General features: G+C 40.2%; 1 protein-coding gene across 1 annotated transcript in view; it reads right to left on the bottom strand.

Annotated features, from left to right (window-relative positions):
- The window catches only part of LOC131248845 (alpha-amylase 3, chloroplastic), an 81,015-nt gene that overhangs the window by 3,740 nt on the left and 56,276 nt on the right, over positions 1–20,999 (bottom strand). Inside the window, exon 12 of the mRNA XM_058249321.1 lies at positions 19,841–20,008. Coding sequence (XP_058105304.1) covers positions 19,841–20,008 — 168 coding nt within the window. The remainder of the gene's footprint in view (positions 1–19,840; positions 20,009–20,999) is intronic.

Genomic DNA, 20,999 nt, shown 5'->3' on the forward strand with positions numbered 1-20,999 from the left:
AGAACATGTTAATATGCATTTTACAGATTTGGGGTGCCATTTAATATTTTTTTTTATTTTTTACGCATGAATTTTAACCCTTTTTTTTTAATTCAAAAAATCAATTTTTAATGGTTGTTTTGTTATTTTAATCATGTTATATGATGTGTTAATTATAGTAGAACATGTTAATGTGCATTTTACAGATTTGGGGTGCAATTTTATATATTTTTATATTTTTTCTATTTACGCATGAATTTTGGCCATTTCTTTTTTAATTCGAAAAATCAATTTTTAATGGTTGCATTGCTGTTTTAATCATGCCATATGATGTGTTAATCATAGTAGAACATTTTAATGTGCATTTTACAGATTTGGGGTGCCATTTTATATTTTTTTAAATATTTTTTTCTATTTACGCATGAATTTTGGCCTTTTTAAAAAAAAATTCGAAAAATCAATTTTTAATGGTTGTTTTGCTGTTTTAATCATGCCATATGATGTGTTAATCATAGTAGAACATGTTAATATGCATTTTTTAAAATTCAAAAAATAATTTTTTAATGATTGTTTTGCTGTTTTAATCATGCCATGTGATGTGTCATGGCATGTGTTAATCATAGTAGAACATGTTAATGTGCATTTTATAGATTTGGGGTGCCATTTTATAATTGTTTTAATATTTTTCTATTTACGCATTAATTATGCCCCTTTTTTAAAAAAATTCAAAAAATAATTTTTTAATGATTGTTTTGCTGTTTTAATCATGCCATGTAATGTGTTAATCATAGTAGAACATGTTAATGTGCATTTTACAGATTTGGGGTGCCATTTTATATATTTTTTTTATATTTTTTTCTATTTACGCATTAATTTTGGCCATTTTTTAAAAAATTCGAAAAATAATTTTTTAATGAATAGTTTTCTGATTTAATCATAGAATTTGATGTATTAATTATAGTAGAACATGTTAATGTGCATTTTATAGATTTGTGGTGTCATTTTATAATTTTTTTCTATTTTCGAATTAGTGATTTTATGTTTTTATTTGCTTATATTGGACATGTTTTGCCTTGGAGCTTCTTTGGGTTTAATTAGAACATAAAATCATCTTTATTAACATAGGTCATACGCTCATATTTAATTATCTAGTATCTACCTAAACCTAAAGAAATGTCTGGGTCTGACCAACAACAAGTACGTGAGGATATTGGATGGCAACATTGTGAGAGCATTGGTGGTACTATGCACCAAATGAAGTACAAGTATTGTGATAGACTAGTGACTGGTGGAATTACCCGTCTCAAACAACATTTGGCACATCGAAAGGGTCAAGTTGCGTCATGTAGTAGAGTACCGAAAGAGATAATGCTTTTAATGCAAGCTAGTCTGGATGAGTCGAAGGGTAAACGTGCTGCTGTACAAAAGAAGAAAGATAATATTTTGGATGGAGCTCGACAGGAGGTGTTTGGTCCTGAAAATATGGGCGTTCGTGATGAAGATATTATTGATTCTGACGAAGATTCAGATCGAGAATTTACTATAGCTAGGAGAGAGAGCTTGCGTCTAGCTCGTGAAGAGGAAGAACGTCGCCGCATGTTTAGCACACATGGGTCAGTGCGTGATACCGGGGGGGGGGGGGCAGTGGGAGTGGGAGTGGGAGTGCAACTGCTTCTGCAGGGGGGTAGGTTTGGTGGGTTACGACGTATGTTTGGGAGCCGACGACGAACACCTTCACGTGATGCCCCTATACGTTTGGACGAAGAAGTATATGAGCCTACGAGACCCTCTATTGATCCAATCTTATTTAAGAAAGAATCAACCAAACAAAAGAAGAAAAAACAAATGTAGAGTAGAACTTCTATTGAGAAATTAAGTAGAGTAGCAGCAAAGTTATTTATACATGCCAACATACCTCCTAACGCAGCCAATTCTCCATATTGGCAAGTGGTAATTGAGCCAGCAGCAAAAGCAGGTGAAGGAATAAAATTTCTCACGGCTAAGGAGATTAGGGGGAAATGGATAGATGCAGAGTATGCAGATGTGAAAGCATACGTGGCTACCTTTAAACCTGTATGGCAAGCCAGAGGATGCACGATCATGTGTGATAGTTGGACTGGCCCAACCAGACGCAGCATGATCAACTTCATAGTGTATTGCCACTTAAGAACTATACACCACAAGTCAATTGATACCTCAGAGGCAATAAAAAATTCTACTTATATTAATGGACTAATGGATAAAGTTGTGGACGAGATTGGAGAGGAGAATATAGTGCAGATTGTGACAGATAATGAAGCAACATATAAGCTTGCAGGACATGTTGATGGATAAGAGAAAACATCTTTTTTGGTCACCATGTGCTGCCCATTGTATTGATCTTATATTGGAAGATATTGGGAAGAAGAAGAATGTTAAGGAAATGGTCGAAAAGGCAAAGGAAGTGACGACGTTTATTTACAACCATAATCAAGTAGTCGCAATAATGAGAAAGTTCACGAAAGGACGAGAGTTGTTGAGGCCTGCGGTGACTAGATTCGCAACAAACTTTATAGCATTAGAGAGTTTATTCCAGCATAGCGGAGAGTTGAGTGAGATGTTCGCTTCCCAAGAATGGCTCAACACAAAACATGGGAAGAAGACATCAAGGACACTGGTCGAAGTTGCGAACACCATACGGGACAACAAATATTGAAAGAAGGTCAAGGCGATCTTGAGGGTGATGGAGCTACTAATGAGGGTACTCCATCCTGTTGAAACCGATGAAGCACCTACCATGGGCTCCTATATGATGCCATGGATAAGGCAAAGTTTGCAATTCAACGTGATTGTATAAGTTGGGAGACTTATTGGAAGATGATCGACAGGAAATGGACAAAACAACTCCATCACGATCTTCATGCAGCAGGTTACTACCTAAATCCTAGGTATAGATATGCCCAACCATTTATTGCAGATGATGAAGTTCGTGTTAGGCTAAAAAAATGTGATAAAGAGATTAAAGCCTGACTTAGATTTGCAAATAAAGGCGTTGAATGAATTAGATACATTTGGAAATCGCCTTGGTAGCTTTGGAGATGCTCTTGCACAGCATGCAGTATCTAGGTTGCAACCGGCCGAATGGTGGATTAATTTCGGAGAGAGTACGAAGGCTCTCTAAAAAATTGCAGTAAAAGTTTTGAGCCAGACAACATCTTCCTCTAGCTGCGAAAGGAATTGGAGTTGTTTTGCGCTCATTCATTCAAAGAATAGGAATAGATTGCAGACTAGAACATTAGATAGACTTGTCTTCATGCACTACAATATAAAACTAAGAATGCGACGACATCATAGTAGCATTATAGCTGCTGATGACGGAGACTACTGTCCAATAAACTTAGATAATATTTATGATGAGGATGACCCACTTCTACCTTGGTTGGAAACAAGGGAAAAGAAAATTGAAGAGGATAGTGAAGAATTGAAAATTGAGGACCCAGAAATACGCAGAGCGCAACAAGAGAGTTGTGCAGATGTGTTGGACCCAGTAAGAGGGGCAACATTTATGCTACGTATGGATACGGCTCAAGATCAACAAAAAAGTACGAGCAGTGGTAGCGTGACCGTGTCGAATGATGACAATGACGCCGGTGCCCCTGGTGCTAGCACTTCTAGTGTTGCGCAGCGCCCTATACAGCCGTCTACAGATCACGATGTCGATGAACATCGACGAGGTGGTACACAAGGTCGGACTTATGAGTGTACCGAGTCACGATACGGCCAGCAGGAGGTGGGTACATCTAGTGGTGCACCGGGTCTGGGAGGTCCGGAACATCAGCAGGCTCATAGTCTTGGTTATTATAATGGATATTCTTATGGTCAATTGGATTATGATGGTTATACTGAGCCTGTTCCATCACATTCATGTTGGAGTAGCCCTCCCGATCAATATCCATATGATTATGGATATCAAGATCCAAATCCAAGTTACTCATCACAGCAAACACACTCTCAATCTCAAGATTCTTAACAGCCAGAGTATGGGCACTAGTATGGCTATTCGACGGGCACTGGTGGATATCCTTATTCCGAGTCAGAGTCGTTGCCTAGTCAGGATCATTCATCCTTTGGTTTCGTTGATCTAGTATTTCCTTCTGGCACTGGATATTATGGATATGCAGCACTTACAACTATTGGACAGCCTCAGCCTGATGGTGATGATGACGATGATGTGGAAGTCGAGCAACCACAAAAAAGCAGATTTTCATTTTGGTGGTGACTTGTGATTGTGAGTATATATTTGTATTAAGGTAAGTATTTGTAGCAGACAGCTCACAGGCCACAGCAGTATCACCTAATGTAAGATATTTTCATATTACATTCATTCTAATATATCTATCATTGATAGTAGATAGTTAGAAAATTAAATATATGAATTTTGTAGTCAAATTCAGGTTATCTGGTTCATAAATTCATTAGACAATCCGATACAACTTCTCACCAAAGAGTGGACCGTTACACCACCATAAATATGTTCCAATTTATAAATGAATGCATATTTGGAATACTTAGAATATTTCATATTTAATCTATATTTTTTCATATTTTTTTGGCAAAAAAAAATAATTTTGCACCATTACGGGCTGTTACGCCCCCGTATCGCCGTTACGCCCCCATATCCGTATCGGTTTCGGATGGCACCGTTACGCCAACTGATACCAATACGAGACACCTTGGCTATAGGTAATACGGTGTCCCACGTCCTGGAGTACTCCCCCACTAAATATCTGGGCAAACTCCATAGGCTCCTATTAACCACCTCAGTCTAACCATCGGTCTGAGGGTGGTAGGCAAAAGAAAATTGGAGCCTAGTATTCATCATATGTCATAGTGTCTTCTAAAAGTAACTCATGAATCGCACATCACAGTCAGACTATGGTTTTTGATAACCCATGCAGTTTGACAACCTTACTAAAGAACAACTTAGCAACATGAGATACGTCAGAGGTCTTAGAACAAGGAATGAAGTGGGCCATTTTAGAAAAACGGTCCACGACAACAAATATGGAATTGTGTTTCCGAATAGTCTTGGAGAGTCCAAGCACGAAATCCATACTGATGTCCTGTTAAAGGATGAATGGAACTAGCAAAGGTGTGTATAATCCTATATTTTGCTTTTTTTACTTTGCCAATTGACAAGTATGACATTACCCTATAATTTTGGTCATGTCTCGCTTGAGGCTTGGCCAATGAAACCTATCCTGCACTAGGGCAATGGTCTTGTCTCAACTGAAATGACCTGCGACCCTTCCTGAATGTAACTCTCAGACAAGAAAATTACGGAAGGAGGTGTGCGGTATGCACAAGCGATCACTCCTAAATAAATATCTGTTTAAAATCAAGTACTCACTGTTAGCTCCTGACAGACTCTCTAACAATGACGCGTACACAACTCCAAAATCTGGACACTCAGAATAATCTTCTTTAATACGCTCGAGGCGACTTCGACACTCATGGAATTGAGTAACGCGACTCAACGACTCAACGCGTCGGCATGCTTATTGTCTACACCGGCCTTGTGCTTAAGCACAAAAGTGTACTCTTGAAGGAATTGAACCCACTTGGCATGCCTAAGGTTTAATTTCTTCTAAGAGTTCAGATATCTTAAGGCCTCGTGATCTGAGAATAAGACGAATTCTTGCGGCAATAGGTAATGACGCCAATGGCGCAACGATTGCACTACCGCATAGAACTCTGTCATAAGTGGAATATTTTGTTTCGCCTCATTCATTTTCTCACTAAAAAAGGCGACAGGGTACCCTTCCTGACTAAGTACTCCTATTCCGACTCCTGACGCGTCACATCCGTCTTCAAAAGCCTTCGAAAAATCCGGAAGTCACGTTACTGGAGCTTCGGTCATCTTGACCTTCATCTCCTTGAAGGCCTATGAGGCTGCCTTTGTCCATTGAAAGTCTCCCTTTTTTATGCAATCCGTGATGGGAGCCATAATGAAACTGAAGATTCGAATGAACCGCCTATAAAAGGTGGCTAAACTGTGAAAGCTGCACACCTCATGAATATTGCGGGGTTCAGGCCAATTGACGATGGCCTTGACTTTCTCGAGATCCGCCGATACGCCCTCAACTAACACAACAAAACCTCAGAAGATAACACTACTAGACAAAAACACACACTTCTTTAGGTTGGCGTATAATTTCTTAGCTCTAAGGATCCCACAAACCTGCCTCAAATGGTTGAGGTGTTGTTCCTTGGTCATACTATAAATCAAGATATCATCAAAGTATACGACTAGGAACTTCCCCATGAAGGGCCTCAACACTTAGGTCATCACACGCATGAAGGTACTTGGGGCGTTAGTCAACCCAAAAGGCATAACTAGCCACTCGTATAGCCCATCCTTCGTCTTGAAGGCCGTCTTCCACTCATCACCAGGGCGTACACGGATTTGGTGATACCCACTTTTGATGTCAATTTTCGAAAAGATAGTAGCATTGGCCATCATATCCAACATGTCATCAAGACATGATATGAGAAATCGATACTTGACTGTGATTTTGTTGATGGCCCTACTATCAACACATCCTCCATGTGCCATCCTTCTTAGGTGTAAGAAGGGCGGGCACGGAACACGGGCCATGCTCTCTCGAATGAAACCCTTTTCTAAGAGCTAATCAATGTCTCTTCAACTCTACATACTCCTTTGAGTTCATTTTGTAATGAGGGAAGTTTGGTAGAGTCACCCCAGAGACTAAATCAATGGCATGTTGTATATCCCTCATAGGGGGAAGCTCATTCGATAGATCATCAGGAAAGATATCATGAAACTCATGCACTACCTGAATGACCTCAGTGGGTAACTCTACGCTAGTCTCTGGTACACTTTCCCTAGTCACAAGGGTGTATACCATCGAATCCGCCTTAGTTTCTCGCTCAAAGTCTTTGGCATTTAGAATATGGAGAGACTTCAATTTGGACTTCGACTCCTTCAATTCTTTTGAGCCGCTCATGCCACTCTGTGATGGACTCCTTTCCAGTGGTGTTCTTAGGTGGAAGTGGATTTAGCTTGACTTTCTTGCCCTCAAACCAGAATGTACACACATTCGAACGGCCAAATATGGTGACATCTCTTTCATAGAGCCACGGTCTACCTAGAATGATATGGCCCACATCTATGGGAACAACATCACACCAAAGTGTCTTTATAAGATCCAAACTGAATAAGAACAAGACAACAGCGTGAGACTGGAATGGAAGTTTCATCAACCTAGCACACTCTATAGTGTTGAGGATGAACTTCAAGCTTCAAGCCCAAACGGCTCATAGTGCTAGTTGATGCCACGTTGGCACAACTACCGCTATTCACGATCATCTTACAACTCTTTTCCCCACATTTTGCATAAGTATATAAGATTGTGTTGCGGTGCCAATCGTCAGTGTTATTCGCTTAAGCAAGGGCGCATCGCACAACTGCGAGGGTCGCAAATTCTTGCGCTCCCTCTTCCTCATCACTAGGGGTTTCTACTGGTTCATATTCTTCCGTTTTACTGTCACTTTCTGGGGGCACTACTTCTATTTGCCCATCAATAAGGAGCACCTTGGTGCCCTCTCTCGTGCCGCACTAGTGAGCAAAGTGACCAAACCCTCGACACCTAAAACACCTAGTTGCTCCACTCTTACGTGAGCTAGACCCGATAACCTCTTTTTACCCTTATCATCCTTGGGCCTGGGCTGAAAATTACTAGAAGGTTTGCTTTGGTATCGAGCGTTAGGCTTAGCCCCAGAAGGGTTGGCCTTAGTGTCAGAATCATGAAACTCAAATCGCCTTCCCACAGATGCTTTGAGGTATTGCTCAACCTCCAACACTACTTGATACAACTATTCAATAGTATCTATGTCTTTGGCGAGCAATTCTCTCCTAATGTCAGTACGAAAGCCCTTTTTAAATCGATCAAGGGTGAGTATGGGATCCTCCACAACTTCACACCTGGTCAAGTTCTCTTCGAACTTCTCAATGTATTCCACCACACTCATGGCACCTTGAGACTGCCATTCCTTAATCACCCGTAAGTGATAAGAGAAAGGGAGGTACTTCACCTTGAGTGTTTCTTTCATTTCTCCCCAATGGACTATTGGGAGCTCCCTCGCTCTTTATTTCTTTTGCTCTACGGTAGCTCAAAACCTCTTTACTTGGCCACAAGCTTCATCTTAGCGAATCGGACTCAACGAGCATCCGACATGTCATACCACTCAAAATAGTGGTCCATATCCGCCAGCCAGTCTAAAAAGGCTTTAGGGTCCAAGTGGCCATCAAACGTAGAAGCATCTACCCTAACTCCCTTAAGGAGTTGCGCATCTGGGTCATATTGATCATGATGTCCCTCGCGGGGTGGGTGCACGGGTGCACGCCTATGACCAATTCATTGGCCACCTCCATTCATTGGTATAACCTCCTGATCACCTGCCTGAGATTGGGCATCTTCCCCAATGGTGGGGTTTACCTCGGCAGAGGTCTCTAGTTGGGTAACACGCATATTAAACTACTTAAAGCGTTGGTCCATACGTTGTTCCAACACTTACCCAAAGACTCAGCTTGTTCATTGACTCTTGCAATTACTCCATATTTAGTGTAGGGTGCTAGCCAAAACCACGACCCGTACATGTAGGCATACAACTACTAACTCAATCTAAGGACCTACTATGACTATATACGCCTAGATAGGACTAAATGCTCCTATAGGACTCTATATGGAGAAAACGACACAATACTCCTCAATTTCCAACAACCTATCTATCTAAAACAAAACTATCAATAGAAAATCCAGCAAAGAGATACGAATTTTCTAGCAGAAAATTCAGCAGCCTATATCAGAAATTATGAACCTCTAAACAACTCTATATGATTATACTTAACGCACAATGGACACAAATAAGCTAAACCCTAAACATGTAATGCTTTCCCCTATAAAAACCTTGATCTCTGATACCAAATTGATGCAGGACATGAAATTCAAATATGATGTGCAAGATTTTCAGGCTTTAAATCATGTTAGTTCAGAAACAATTACACAAAATTCCATATCCCACACAAAAGTTCAAGCATTCAATCAAGGGGAATCTATGCAAGCCCAGGCCTACACAAGCTAGAGTTGAATCAATCAAAATTATAGACCAAACAATAATCAAAAGAGGGTAAATTCATCTACACGCACAGAAATAATTCCCCAATCCAAGGGGTTCACAGATTTCAATTCGGGGAACCCTAAGGTTGAAGAAAGGGTATAAAATTGGGGATTTGATTAATTTAGGGTTAGGGTTAGGGATTTAGGGTGAAATAGGAGTGAAAGAGAGGAGAGAGACGAACCAGAAAAGTACCGCACGTGTGGATAGCAGCAATGGCCCAGACGCACATGCGTGTGATCCCGATCCCACGTGTTTGGGGCCCACTATTCAGAAAAATGCCAGCTTAGCCCTGGTCGAACAAGGGTGGACTCCAAAACCACCAAATTTCAGCTCGATCCGATGCACGGTTTGTGCGTGGTGCTCCGCCGAAGTTTCAGCCTTCCTGCAGGGCCAGATTCTGGAAATCTACTATAGAGAGAAAAACAGCTGCAATAGAGGATGGATTTGAAGCGTAGATGATTGTAGGAGGAGAAATATGGATGGAAGGCGGGAGCGAATCGGGATAGGCGTGGCTTCGCACCACGGTGGTCAGCCCTTCCAGGAAGGGAAGGTTTCACACCCAATTGAATCTCCACAACTCAGAAATTTAGAGGAGCAGAAAAACGCAGAAATTTTATTAATCTTCAATGAATAAAAAAGACTACAAGGGGTGCCTATTTATAATAAAACCCTATACCCCAAAACTCACACCATGTGCGCAACCTATTACTTGGCGACGAAGTAATAAAAAATAACAACTAATCAAAGCAATATAAACCGTCCATGATACTCTTAATAACAATATTAAGAAAAATCCAAAGTACTAGATTAATTAGAATAGTGGGCCACGATCATGAGAACCCATGATGGGATTCACATGACTATCAGGTCCACTCCAACGAACCAAAACACAGTCCTCTAACTAGGAGGCCCTCCCTAGACGTCGTCATCGATCCATATCGATGGTGGGGCCCTCCTTGTGTATGTGCGTAGGGGGGCATGCGTGTGCACGCGATGTCCCCATCACTCATGCAATCCAACCCATACATCAAGCAAGGCCCACTATAATGATGGGTTACTGCAAAAATCGGGCCTATCTGATCATCAAGTGGGCCAGACCACAGAAAACAATGGTCAACCATCCAAAAAACAATGAGTTCACGTGGGTGGCCCACATGATGGTTGTATAAGCCTGATTTTTGGGGTCTCCCATTTTCATGGTGGGGCAACCCTTCTCGACAGGTTGGGTGTCATACAGTCACTAGAGTGTTTCCCGCACATGTTGTAGAATAAGCTTATTCTCTAACATTGTAAAAAGAACCAACCTCACCACTACTGCCTTTCTCTTGTTAACAAACTATTTGTAGGCCACAACTCAAAAGGTTCAAAGAAAATCTCAAGTGACTAGAGGAGAAGCATCATAAGGTCTATTTACAAGAACAAATGAGATGCATAAAGTTGTACTAACTATCATGGGATTAAACTTAGGAGTCATGCTGTAAAGCTTAGGAAAGAGTGGTGGAACAAAGATTATGATAAGAAACAAGGATATTAGAAATCAGTTTGGCTATATTCTTGAAAGATAAACAACTAAAGTTATCTTCTTACTTACACAGTTGATGGAAAAGTATAAATGCAACAAAAGGATATACAAATGATTTTTCATTTTTAAATTAAATTAAAGGAGGGGGGGGGGGGGGGTTGGTTGTTGGGGTTATTTAAAGAAAGCATATGATAGAATGCCTAAAGAGCTTACATGGTCATGACTCGTGATGAGGAAAGGGTGACAGTAGGACATATAGGTAAGATTAAAGAAATTTACAAGGGTGTTGTTACAGGTGTGAGGATGGTTTAGCAAGAAGATAGTTGTTAACCCAAAGGGAAGGGTGTAAGACCCGTACCCCGGTATCCTCACCAGTTCATCAAAATCAACCATTAGCATGCACATAGGACGTGCACATGTGTTATTATGGGTAGACACGGCCCTTTAAAAGAATGCATCTTGTTCACTCACTGATACTTCAGACCTCAAGACTTCGGATGAACCCTGATTGGCCCATCCCGGGGCTGTCTAATAGAACCGGCCGTTTCTGGGGCCAGTTTTGAGAGAATGGAAGGCCATTCAAAAGTTTTGACAAAATGGAGGGCCAGATTTGACAAAATGCTTGAAATGGCCCTAGCTCCACCAATTGCAGATCCTATGTTGCGCTGCGGTTTGGTTCATCTTTTCCCCCAATTGTGCTTCGGTTCATGCTTTGGTTCTTCTGAGCCAAGTAACTTCAAGATGAGTCAGCAGCTTAAACAGAGGTTCGGGGAAATTGAACCTACCAAAACCCCCTTACGTGTCCCTCCCCAATCTGTGTATTTAAAGGGACTTTCCACACTTGGATTAACAGGCAGAGAGACAAAAGCTTAGGGTTAGCAGAGTTAGAGAAGTTTAGTTTGACGATCTGAGCCGTCCAACCGTTCAACAGCCTATGAGTGTTTTCCCTTCATGTGGTGGCCCACTCACGAGAGTGGGACTACCTTTCTGTATGCTTGCAATATTATGGGACCCACAAATGAGCCACGCTGTGAGATGACGTGCCCCTATGCTGTCAGCCACATGTACCACTTGTATGGCCACCATGACAATTATTATTTTTCCTCTTACTAATATATCATGCACATTTGGATGATGGGAAGACACCCTGGATGGTCCAGACTGTTTGTACGCAGAAACATCTGAGCCAACACCGTTTTTACAAGGAAAAGGTTGGCCTAAGCCGTTTCTATGTAAAAATTGTTGGGCCTCAACAATTTTCGGGTAAAACCCATAATAAGCGTTAGCAAGGACCCCACTCATGGGGTCCACCATGATGTGTATGTTTCATCCACGCCGTCCATCCATTTTGCCAGCCCACTTTACGCCCTAGGGCCAAAACTGAGGTAGATCCTGATTTCATGTGGGCCACACCATAGAAAACAATGGGATTTGGACATGCACCCTTGAAACCTCCCAATGGCCATCGTGTTGTTTATTTACCATCCAAATCTGGTCAGAGGTCACATGCGACCCCTCCCCTGGTCACGCGTGGCTGGGATGAAGGGAAAGACACAGATAACAGCTTGATCCAAGACTTTTGGGGACCACAGCATTCATGGCCACGCTGCCAAGCAGGTGGCCAACTCATGGGGCCCACCTTGATGGATGTGTTTCGTCCAAGTTGTCCACCCAATTTTTCCAGATCATTTTAGGCCATAGGCCCAAAATTGAGTAATATCTAGATCTTAGGTGGACCACACCATAGCAAACAGTTGAGACAGGACGCCAACCATTGCAGCCTGGCATTTGTTGCCATCCAACCTATGGCATAGGTTGGTACACCTAGATGAAGAGAAAGCACAAATAACAACTCATTCCAAAGCTTGACCACGCTACTAAAGTGGTGGCCCACTCGTGGGACCCACCATGATGTATCTATTTTATTAATGCTAATCATCCTTTTCGCAAGATCATTTTAGGCCAAAGACCCAGAATGAGATAGATTTAGATCTCAAGTAGACCGCCCCACAGAAAACAACAGGAACAATGACATCCACTGTTGAACCCTTCCCTGACTCATTATGATGTTTAATTGCCATTCAACCTATTGATAGGGTCAGAAGACTTGGATGAAGGGGAAGCACAAATACCAGTTCGTTCCAAGACTTGGTAGGTCCCACTGGCATGTGGGAAATCCACATTGTTCATCCATTTTGAAAACCCTAGGACTTACTGATGTGATTTGGCACACAACTTGTGCATAAGGTCACACATATCTGGATGCAAGGGAAACACAAATAACAACTTGATTTACCACAGTTTGGGCCACAGGAAACCGCCATTCTATATATGTTTGATCCAAGCCACCCATACAATTTTTCCACATCATTTTAAGCCATGAGCCGGAAATGAGTCGGATCTTAACTCTTTAGTGACCCGCATCAAAGGAAATAGTGGGGTATTGAATGCCTACCATCGAAAACTTCCAAGGCCCCATTGTAATGTTTGTTTGCCATCCAACTTATTAGGAGCCCGCTGTGAACCCCACCTGGATATATATTGTTGGGGATTGTTCTGTGGAATCACACAGAGATGAATCTAGGATAGCAATCCAAGAGCACCAAGCAAACACAAGAGAACACAAAGATTTAACGTTGAAAACCCTTTCGGGAAAAAACCACGGCACAAAGCGATAGAGATCCACTATGAAGGCATAAATTACAAAGAGAAAGGACTTACCTGATTCAAACAACCTCGAATCTCACCCTTTGCTACACCCTTTGAAACCCTAGAACTATTTAGAAACCCTCTAGAATAGTTTAGGAAACCTTGAAATATCTTAGAATGACCTTAGAATCTCTCTAGGAGCACCCTAGGAACTCCTATTTATAGTTGGGGAACTCCAACTTTCGCACCGACTTGGAATAATACGGAAACCGCCTCAAATTTACGCAATCCGCGCACAATCTGTGTAACCTCCAACTAGTCGAACTAGAGCTCGACCTAGTCGAAGAGCACAATCTGCGTAACCTCCGACTAGTCAAACCAGAGCTCGGGCTAGTCGAAGGACACTTCGACTAGTCGAACTTGTCCTTCGACTGATCGAATTTCTCGGAAGTTCTAAAATAAATTGTTGCTGGATTTTCACCCAAACTTTCTCGGGCTAGTTGAATTTCCTCAGATTTAAGACATTTGTTAACAACATATATGTTTTATTTGTATTGTACATCTGTCTTCTAACCTATTTTATATGTGCAGGGTGTAAGGCCGATGTAAGTCTTAAGTGGACCATACCCCATGATGTTTAATTTCTAGTTGGGCCCACTATTCAGGTCCTCGCACTCTCTTTATATAGAGCCACTTGGCCAAGTGTCGCATGTGTTGTGCGCCCTATATTGTATGTATGAATGATAACATGTGTATGTGACATGATTGGTAACATGGTAATATACCTGGCATTAAAATGGTCGACACTGATAATATGCCTAGTGTAATGCATACCATGCCTATTCATATGCTCATACGCATCATACACGTTGCCATGTGCGACCTCATACGCACATATGCGATCGCATGTGGCATATGCAAAAATATGATGTATGCGATTGCATACAACGTATGCAATCGCATATTGGCCAATGGTTGACACATTATTATATTTCATTTCATTTTTTTTGTTTTTAAAATTATAAAAATAATTTTTTTTTTTTTAGAAAAAAAAACAACTTTTTGTCCATAAGAAGGCTTCCAAACCTCCCTCATTTGCAATATTCTCGCTCCAAAACTCTTTTAGTCTATTCTTCTCTTACATTTCTTAATTCCAAGTGGTCTTAATCTCTCTCTTATATTACCTACTTCCAAGTGCTCTCTCTCTCTCTCTCTCTCCTACATTCCCAAGATCAAGATTCAAGCACTTCTTATTTAATTCATTGTTTAATTGATTTATTTCTCTCAAATATATTTTAAATATGTAAAATTAGTTATTTAATCATTTAGGAAAGTTACCCTTAATTTCTTAATATTTTTCATTTTTTTTTAATTTTCAAAAAAATAAAAAAATATGCGAACGCATATGCGATTGTGCGATCGCATATGCGCATACGCATATGCAATCGCACATGATCACATATGTGATTCAACAACATTGATCGTACATATGCCTATGTATGTGAATGTATCATAACGTACACCCGGCCACGGGGTTGTGGGTGGTACTCATGTCATGAATTAGATTGCCTGATGCAAGGAAAACCTACATTATATGCCTCACGACTAAATGGAGACCCGTACCAGATAGGATCGCTCGCATAATTATCATATGATTGGTGCATGACTTGAATAGTGTGAATCATGCATGATGCATTATGTATGTCACAATTACATCTACACCCTAGCAACATCAAAGTTGTAGTGTCGTGGCTGGCGGATGACATTATGGACACTGAAAATTCTGTTACAGCATATTAGGTGCTATGGATGTTCATGGGTGAAAGGCCCTAAACCCTGTGGTACCAATAGGATGCTCCAATGTCTAGACTGAGTGGAATCACGAGTGTACGACGGCTAAATACACTACGTCTCCCATTGTATCAAGGTCGGTTAAAAGGAGGTGTGACCTTACCTGCCCGGGTGCAGATGGTTATATGCTAGGTTGAGTCTAACCAACTCACGAAATAGGTTTGCTATCAATGGGCCGAGTGGGTTTTGCCATACCACTGACAAGGCAAATAGTAAGATATCTTCCACTCGCTTGGTTATGAGCGTGATGGGCGGCAACCAGTGTCGAAAATGTACAAGACCTCGGTGATGTTCCAAATGAGAACCATACCGAGATGTGGATTCAACATCAGGATTGACATGTTACATCGCATATTTGGCATTCATGAACTCGGGATTATGGATGCATACATACAATCTAATTGGCATACAATCATGGACCACGGTCCTAATATGTATGGGACTATTCAAGATCAAGAGTCGATCATCCTGGAATTACTTCACATGTTAGGTATGGGATTAACATGTATTGTAGCCCTGGGTGCGAGAGCCCTACCGGTGCATGATTCCACGCATCATGACTCAATTATTTATCATGCGCTCCTTTATTCTTATATCACATCTATTTATGATAGCATACCTCGCTCACATTATTTCGTAGAATATATTGTATAGCCTTGGTACAACTAGTTGCATGATTGACCAACATCATTTCCGCTTACTCTTATATTAATATTAATATTAATGTAATATATATGTCACATGCATTGCACACACACGTACTCTACCAAGCTTCATAGAAGCTTAGCACATTGTTTACATGCAAGTTACATTAAAGGGCCGTTGTTGGCGATGTTGGAGCATGCTCCTTGTATATGTTTTGAGATATTTTGTATTTACTTTATCAGCATTGTACCTTGAACTATTGTTAAATGGATATGTATGTTGCTTGTGGAGTTCCTTGATTTATACTTTGGTTTCATAGTTTCCCCTAAATCCTCCTCGTGGGATTCCGCTTTCGGAACTTGGCATAAACTAGGAGCCGAAATCGAGGTACTATGGAGGCTATCGGCACCAGATTTGGGCTACAATGAATGGGCGCTGGAAACTAGATTTGGGGTATGACAAAGGGAGAGCAAAAAGCCGAAGACAGAAGGTGGACAACTAAAGGCAAAACAGCATTGGTTAGTTCAAAAGCCAGCCCGACTAAGCCTGACGACTAAAGGGTGAACGAAGTTGGCTTTCAGCCTTCGCTTGCTTGACATGTCAGTGAATACACCTATTGATTGACTAATCCTTTGAGTCGAAGATTCCCTAATATTGAATACCATCACAATGTTGCTTGTCATGCCCATTTTTGTACTATAACTTTCATTTTCTCTTCTTATCCCTTTCAAGGTTTAGGGAAAAAGAAAAAAGAAAAAAAAAAAAAAAAAGAGTTCCCAGCGTCAATGGGCCTTCATCAATTGTCAGCATCAAGTCCTTACCTTTTAGCTCTTATAAATGAAATAAACAGCTATTGTCCAGGATGAGGTCCCCTAGAAGTATTGGTCAATGAGAGGGGACAAATTTTAAATTGGAGGTTTAGGGGAATGCATAGATTCTAGGGGCTTAAAGAATAGCAGAACCAAGACAGGGTATTTAGAGTGCAACTTTAATTAGAACTCTATACTCGATAGAAGTAATGTGTTAGTTTTGATGGCCAACAAATACCCCAAGGTAATTTTTACATTCCCTTGGCTCTATAATTCAAAAGGATGGGAAGATTAATAAGGATGCTTCCATAGAAATAGAGTTAAAAACGATGAAGAGGAGAAGACCCTTTATGGATTTGTGTGAGCACTACATACCTATGAAAATTAAGGGAAAAATCTATTCAACCAGCTATGTTACATGGGGCTTTGTTGGGGAGTTAGTGTTGTGTGTGAAATATTGTATATTTTCCCCTTATTATGCATTGATTTTATAAGCATTCATGCGCTTAATTGATCTAATTATGTATGATTTGCTATGCGAGGTGATTTGGTAAGCTAAAATGAAAAGAATGATTAAAAAGAAGATAATGCTCAAAGAATGACCAAGTGAAGAGTTGGAGATTTGGAGGACATTATTGAAGAATCCAAATACCAAATATCCAAGAAAACCACATACAAAGGATGAAGTAAAGGCTGGAAAAATCACAAAATACATTAATAGAAATAACAAACTATTCGGTCCGACTTGAGGTTGGTTCAGTCCGACCGAATGAGCATAGAACAATCCAACAACAAAATTGTTATTTTCGGAGATAATTCGGCTCAACATTAGGTCCGATCGAATCCATGTTTGTTGCCACCAAAGGAGAGTTCAGTGCAACCTAAGGGACATAAACTTCAGATGAATATTGAAGAAATTTGGTTGCAATCGAGAGACTAATTCGGTGAAACCGAAGCGTAACAAAAGTGTGTAAATTTGAAGCAGATTCCAAGTCGGTGCAGATTTTTCCCATTTAAAGGGGTGTTTTGGGCTTTCCTAGTTATGAATTAGGGCTTAGGAGAAAGACCTAGGGGTGACGAAGCTTCCACGAAGCTGCCCTCCTCCTTGTTTCCCTCAAATCTAGTTTGTTGTTTTAGTTTCTCTTTTATTTTTCTTCGAAGATGTTAGTCATGCTAGGCTAATCTCTTAGCTAAGGCTAAGGGATGAAGCTTGTAGTTCAATTACAGAATTTACTTTATTTGATTCAATAGCATTGGTTTGAATGATGATAGTAATTTGATTTGGTTTGGCTTTACTTTAAAGTCTTCAAGTTGTTTATTTCTGAATTTGTTGTGCACCCTGGGTACAATGAATGCTTTGATTTAACAATTGTTTAGCCTGAATTAGAGAAGGATTAAATCTGTATAATTGATTAATATATTGCTGCCTAAGGGTTATTTAGACACTTTTGATTCCCTGTGATTGAGATCCGAGAATCGTTCAATTGAAATCATATTTTTATTGGAGTTAATGAATTATTTAACAAAATTATCTTCCGATTGGATAAGATGGGACTTCAATTCCAATTGAGATATACATTGAATCAGTAAATTGAATATTATGATTCCTATGAGTGGATTCCTAGATCATTAGTCTTTTATTTATTTGTTTTAAAATCCTTTCCTTAAATCATTGGATTAAAAACCTAGACAAACCGTTAGATTTAGATTAGTTCTAAACAGTGTTCCCCATTCCCTGAGGATTCAACCTCGGTCTCACCTAGTTATTACTACATCGCAGCCTTGCACTTGGGGTTGTCAACCCTTAGATTCAATCAGTTAGCAAGCATCATGATCAACAATTGAGTATTGTGGAGATGAAAACATTGAGAAGCATGTGTGAAGAAGGATAGAATTCAAAAATATGTAATCTGAGCAGCCTCGTAGTCTCAATAAGATATAAATGATGGAGAGCAGATTGGGGTAGTTTAATCATAGGCAAAGAAGACCAAATACAGCTCTATGAAGGAATGAAACATTGATGAGGGTTGAAGGGCCTGAAAGGAGGATGATAGGAAGACTAAAAAAGGGATGTGGATTAAGGAACTGAGAAGGGATATGAAGGCTTCTTAACTTATTAAGGCTATGGCCTTATGATAGATAGACAAAAAAGATTCATAAAGCAAAGCAAAATTCATAAAGCCAACCCAACTAGTTGGCACAATGTTATGATGATGACGATGAACTTGAAAGGCTCGAACTGTCCTGTCAAGGAGAATTTTTGTGCATGATGCATGATTGGACACAACAATAATTACAAACCCCACATATATTGTGCAAAGACCAGGGTAGTACATTCTCTAATTTATTTGAAGAATAATAACACGAGACATTGCAATGCCAATGTGTAATGTTTATCATCTCTACTCATGTACTCATTGATCCGAACAATTCAAACAACATCCTGCCACTTGGATGGGTTGTGTTAAAAGATGACATCAATATGATGACTGTTATTTCCAAAACTTTGCAAGATTTTTATGGACTATTAATAAAGACAAAAGTATAGGCAAGTGATCACGTGGTTAGGATCATCCACTCAGCAAGTTTTTCAGGCTATATAGCCAATCCAAGAGGTTCCCATCTATTGCAGTCTAAACGGTCCAGCGTGTAACTGATGGTGTGTGATGTGTCAGCATAGTTCACCCATGTGGTGGACAGTAGAAAAACCGATTTGGAAAATATAATGAAAATGCCACAGCCAACTGCATTCCTAAGTTGTCCAACAAGGGACCACGTACATTCCTCAAAGAGTGCCCTCTAGAATGCTTGCCATCCTTGATGAATCTGAACCCCGGCTAGAATCACAGAAGATGCAATTCATGCATACATTACATAAAACATGGATAAGTTTCAGCAGTGGATTTAAATGGATGATATTGTCTAATCATAGTGGAGGATGATCCACAAATACACTCTTAGAGAAGCAAAGGATCTTCGACAAACAAATAAACTCCTGCAGAACAGGGATTCCAATAATTTTTAAATTTGATCGATGATATATTCAAGTCCCTGGCTTAATGGAAATTCTACTTTCTTTCAAACACATGGGTTGCTCAATTAACATGTCTTAAATGCACGCTTGAAAAATAGATTATCTTCATTTAGTAAAAACCAAGGATAAAATCTAGCAGTGAAAGTAAAGTTCAGTGTAGAGGCTAAATACCGTGCTCCTGCAATGAATCTTCTTCCGGTTTCTGAGTGCTATAAGTTCTGAAATTTCATGTCCGTTGTGAGAGAAAATGTGATCGTAGAAGACTGCCGGTGTTCCAGGATGTGTAAGAATGTAAGCATACCCTTGCATCTCCTTCCCAGATGGGAATCTCCAATGACCCTTCAGAAGAAACAAAATTGGCAAAGTTAGCAGTTTGCATTAAAACAAGGGATTTCTAGTGGCATTTGCTGGGTACACTTGTTGGCATATACTACTACAGTGAGTCAAGCAGTCCAAAAGAATGATGTATGTGGATGAGATAAATACCAAAGATTGTGGCATGGCAATGAACGATATGACGACAAGCTGCTAGAGATGGCCCAGAGATGGCGATACACAAAACAACAATATTTCGAAATTAACCCAAACAAAGTCATAAACCGTGAGAAGTTTTTGAGAATCCAATTAAAATAAAATTATCTTTAATTGACAACATCTGATTGAAACTATAGTTGCATGAAGCGTGCAAAGCATGAAGCATAGCAGTAAGAGGTTCAGGTGTGGTAGCAAGGAAACGTCTATTTCAAAATGTTAGCAAATATAAACATCTAGGAAGAGGGAGTGGGACTGTGGGAGTCAAGAGGCACAAATCAAAGAGGGAGCGGAATTTTTTTAGAAGGATTGTGCAACAAATAATGAAACCTTAGTTGCAGGGACCTTCTACCAAGGTGTGTTCCCATTCCCACTTCCTCAGCATTTCATATGGGAACACTTGTTGGCTGTTTGACCACCAGTGGGATCACTTGTTTGCAAGAAAAGTTGTACTTAATTTTCTGATTAGTTTTAAAGAGTTTTAGGTGGGAAAGGTTCCTTACAAACCAAGTCATAGTACTATCAAAGATTAGTTCTGTAATTTCCTAATGATGAATACATGTTTTGGAATGAGAGGAAAATCTCACATAGAGACCCACAAGTATTAATTAGGATGTAATTTTCCACTGAAATAAAGCACTTCTATTCAGTTTCCATTACCAGAACATCTCCAAGGAGTGAGACGACTCCTTCCCTTGTTGCTCTGACACTCGATAGGATGTCATTTCTTTCTTCTTTGCTTCTACTTTCTCCGCTAGTTGCTGCCTTTTTTTAGTTCTAAATCTTGTGAGTGGATTAG

Source organism: Magnolia sinica, chromosome 6, assembly GCF_029962835.1.
Source record: "Magnolia sinica isolate HGM2019 chromosome 6, MsV1, whole genome shotgun sequence".
Lineage (NCBI taxonomy): Eukaryota > Viridiplantae > Streptophyta > Magnoliopsida > Magnoliales > Magnoliaceae > Magnolia > Magnolia sinica.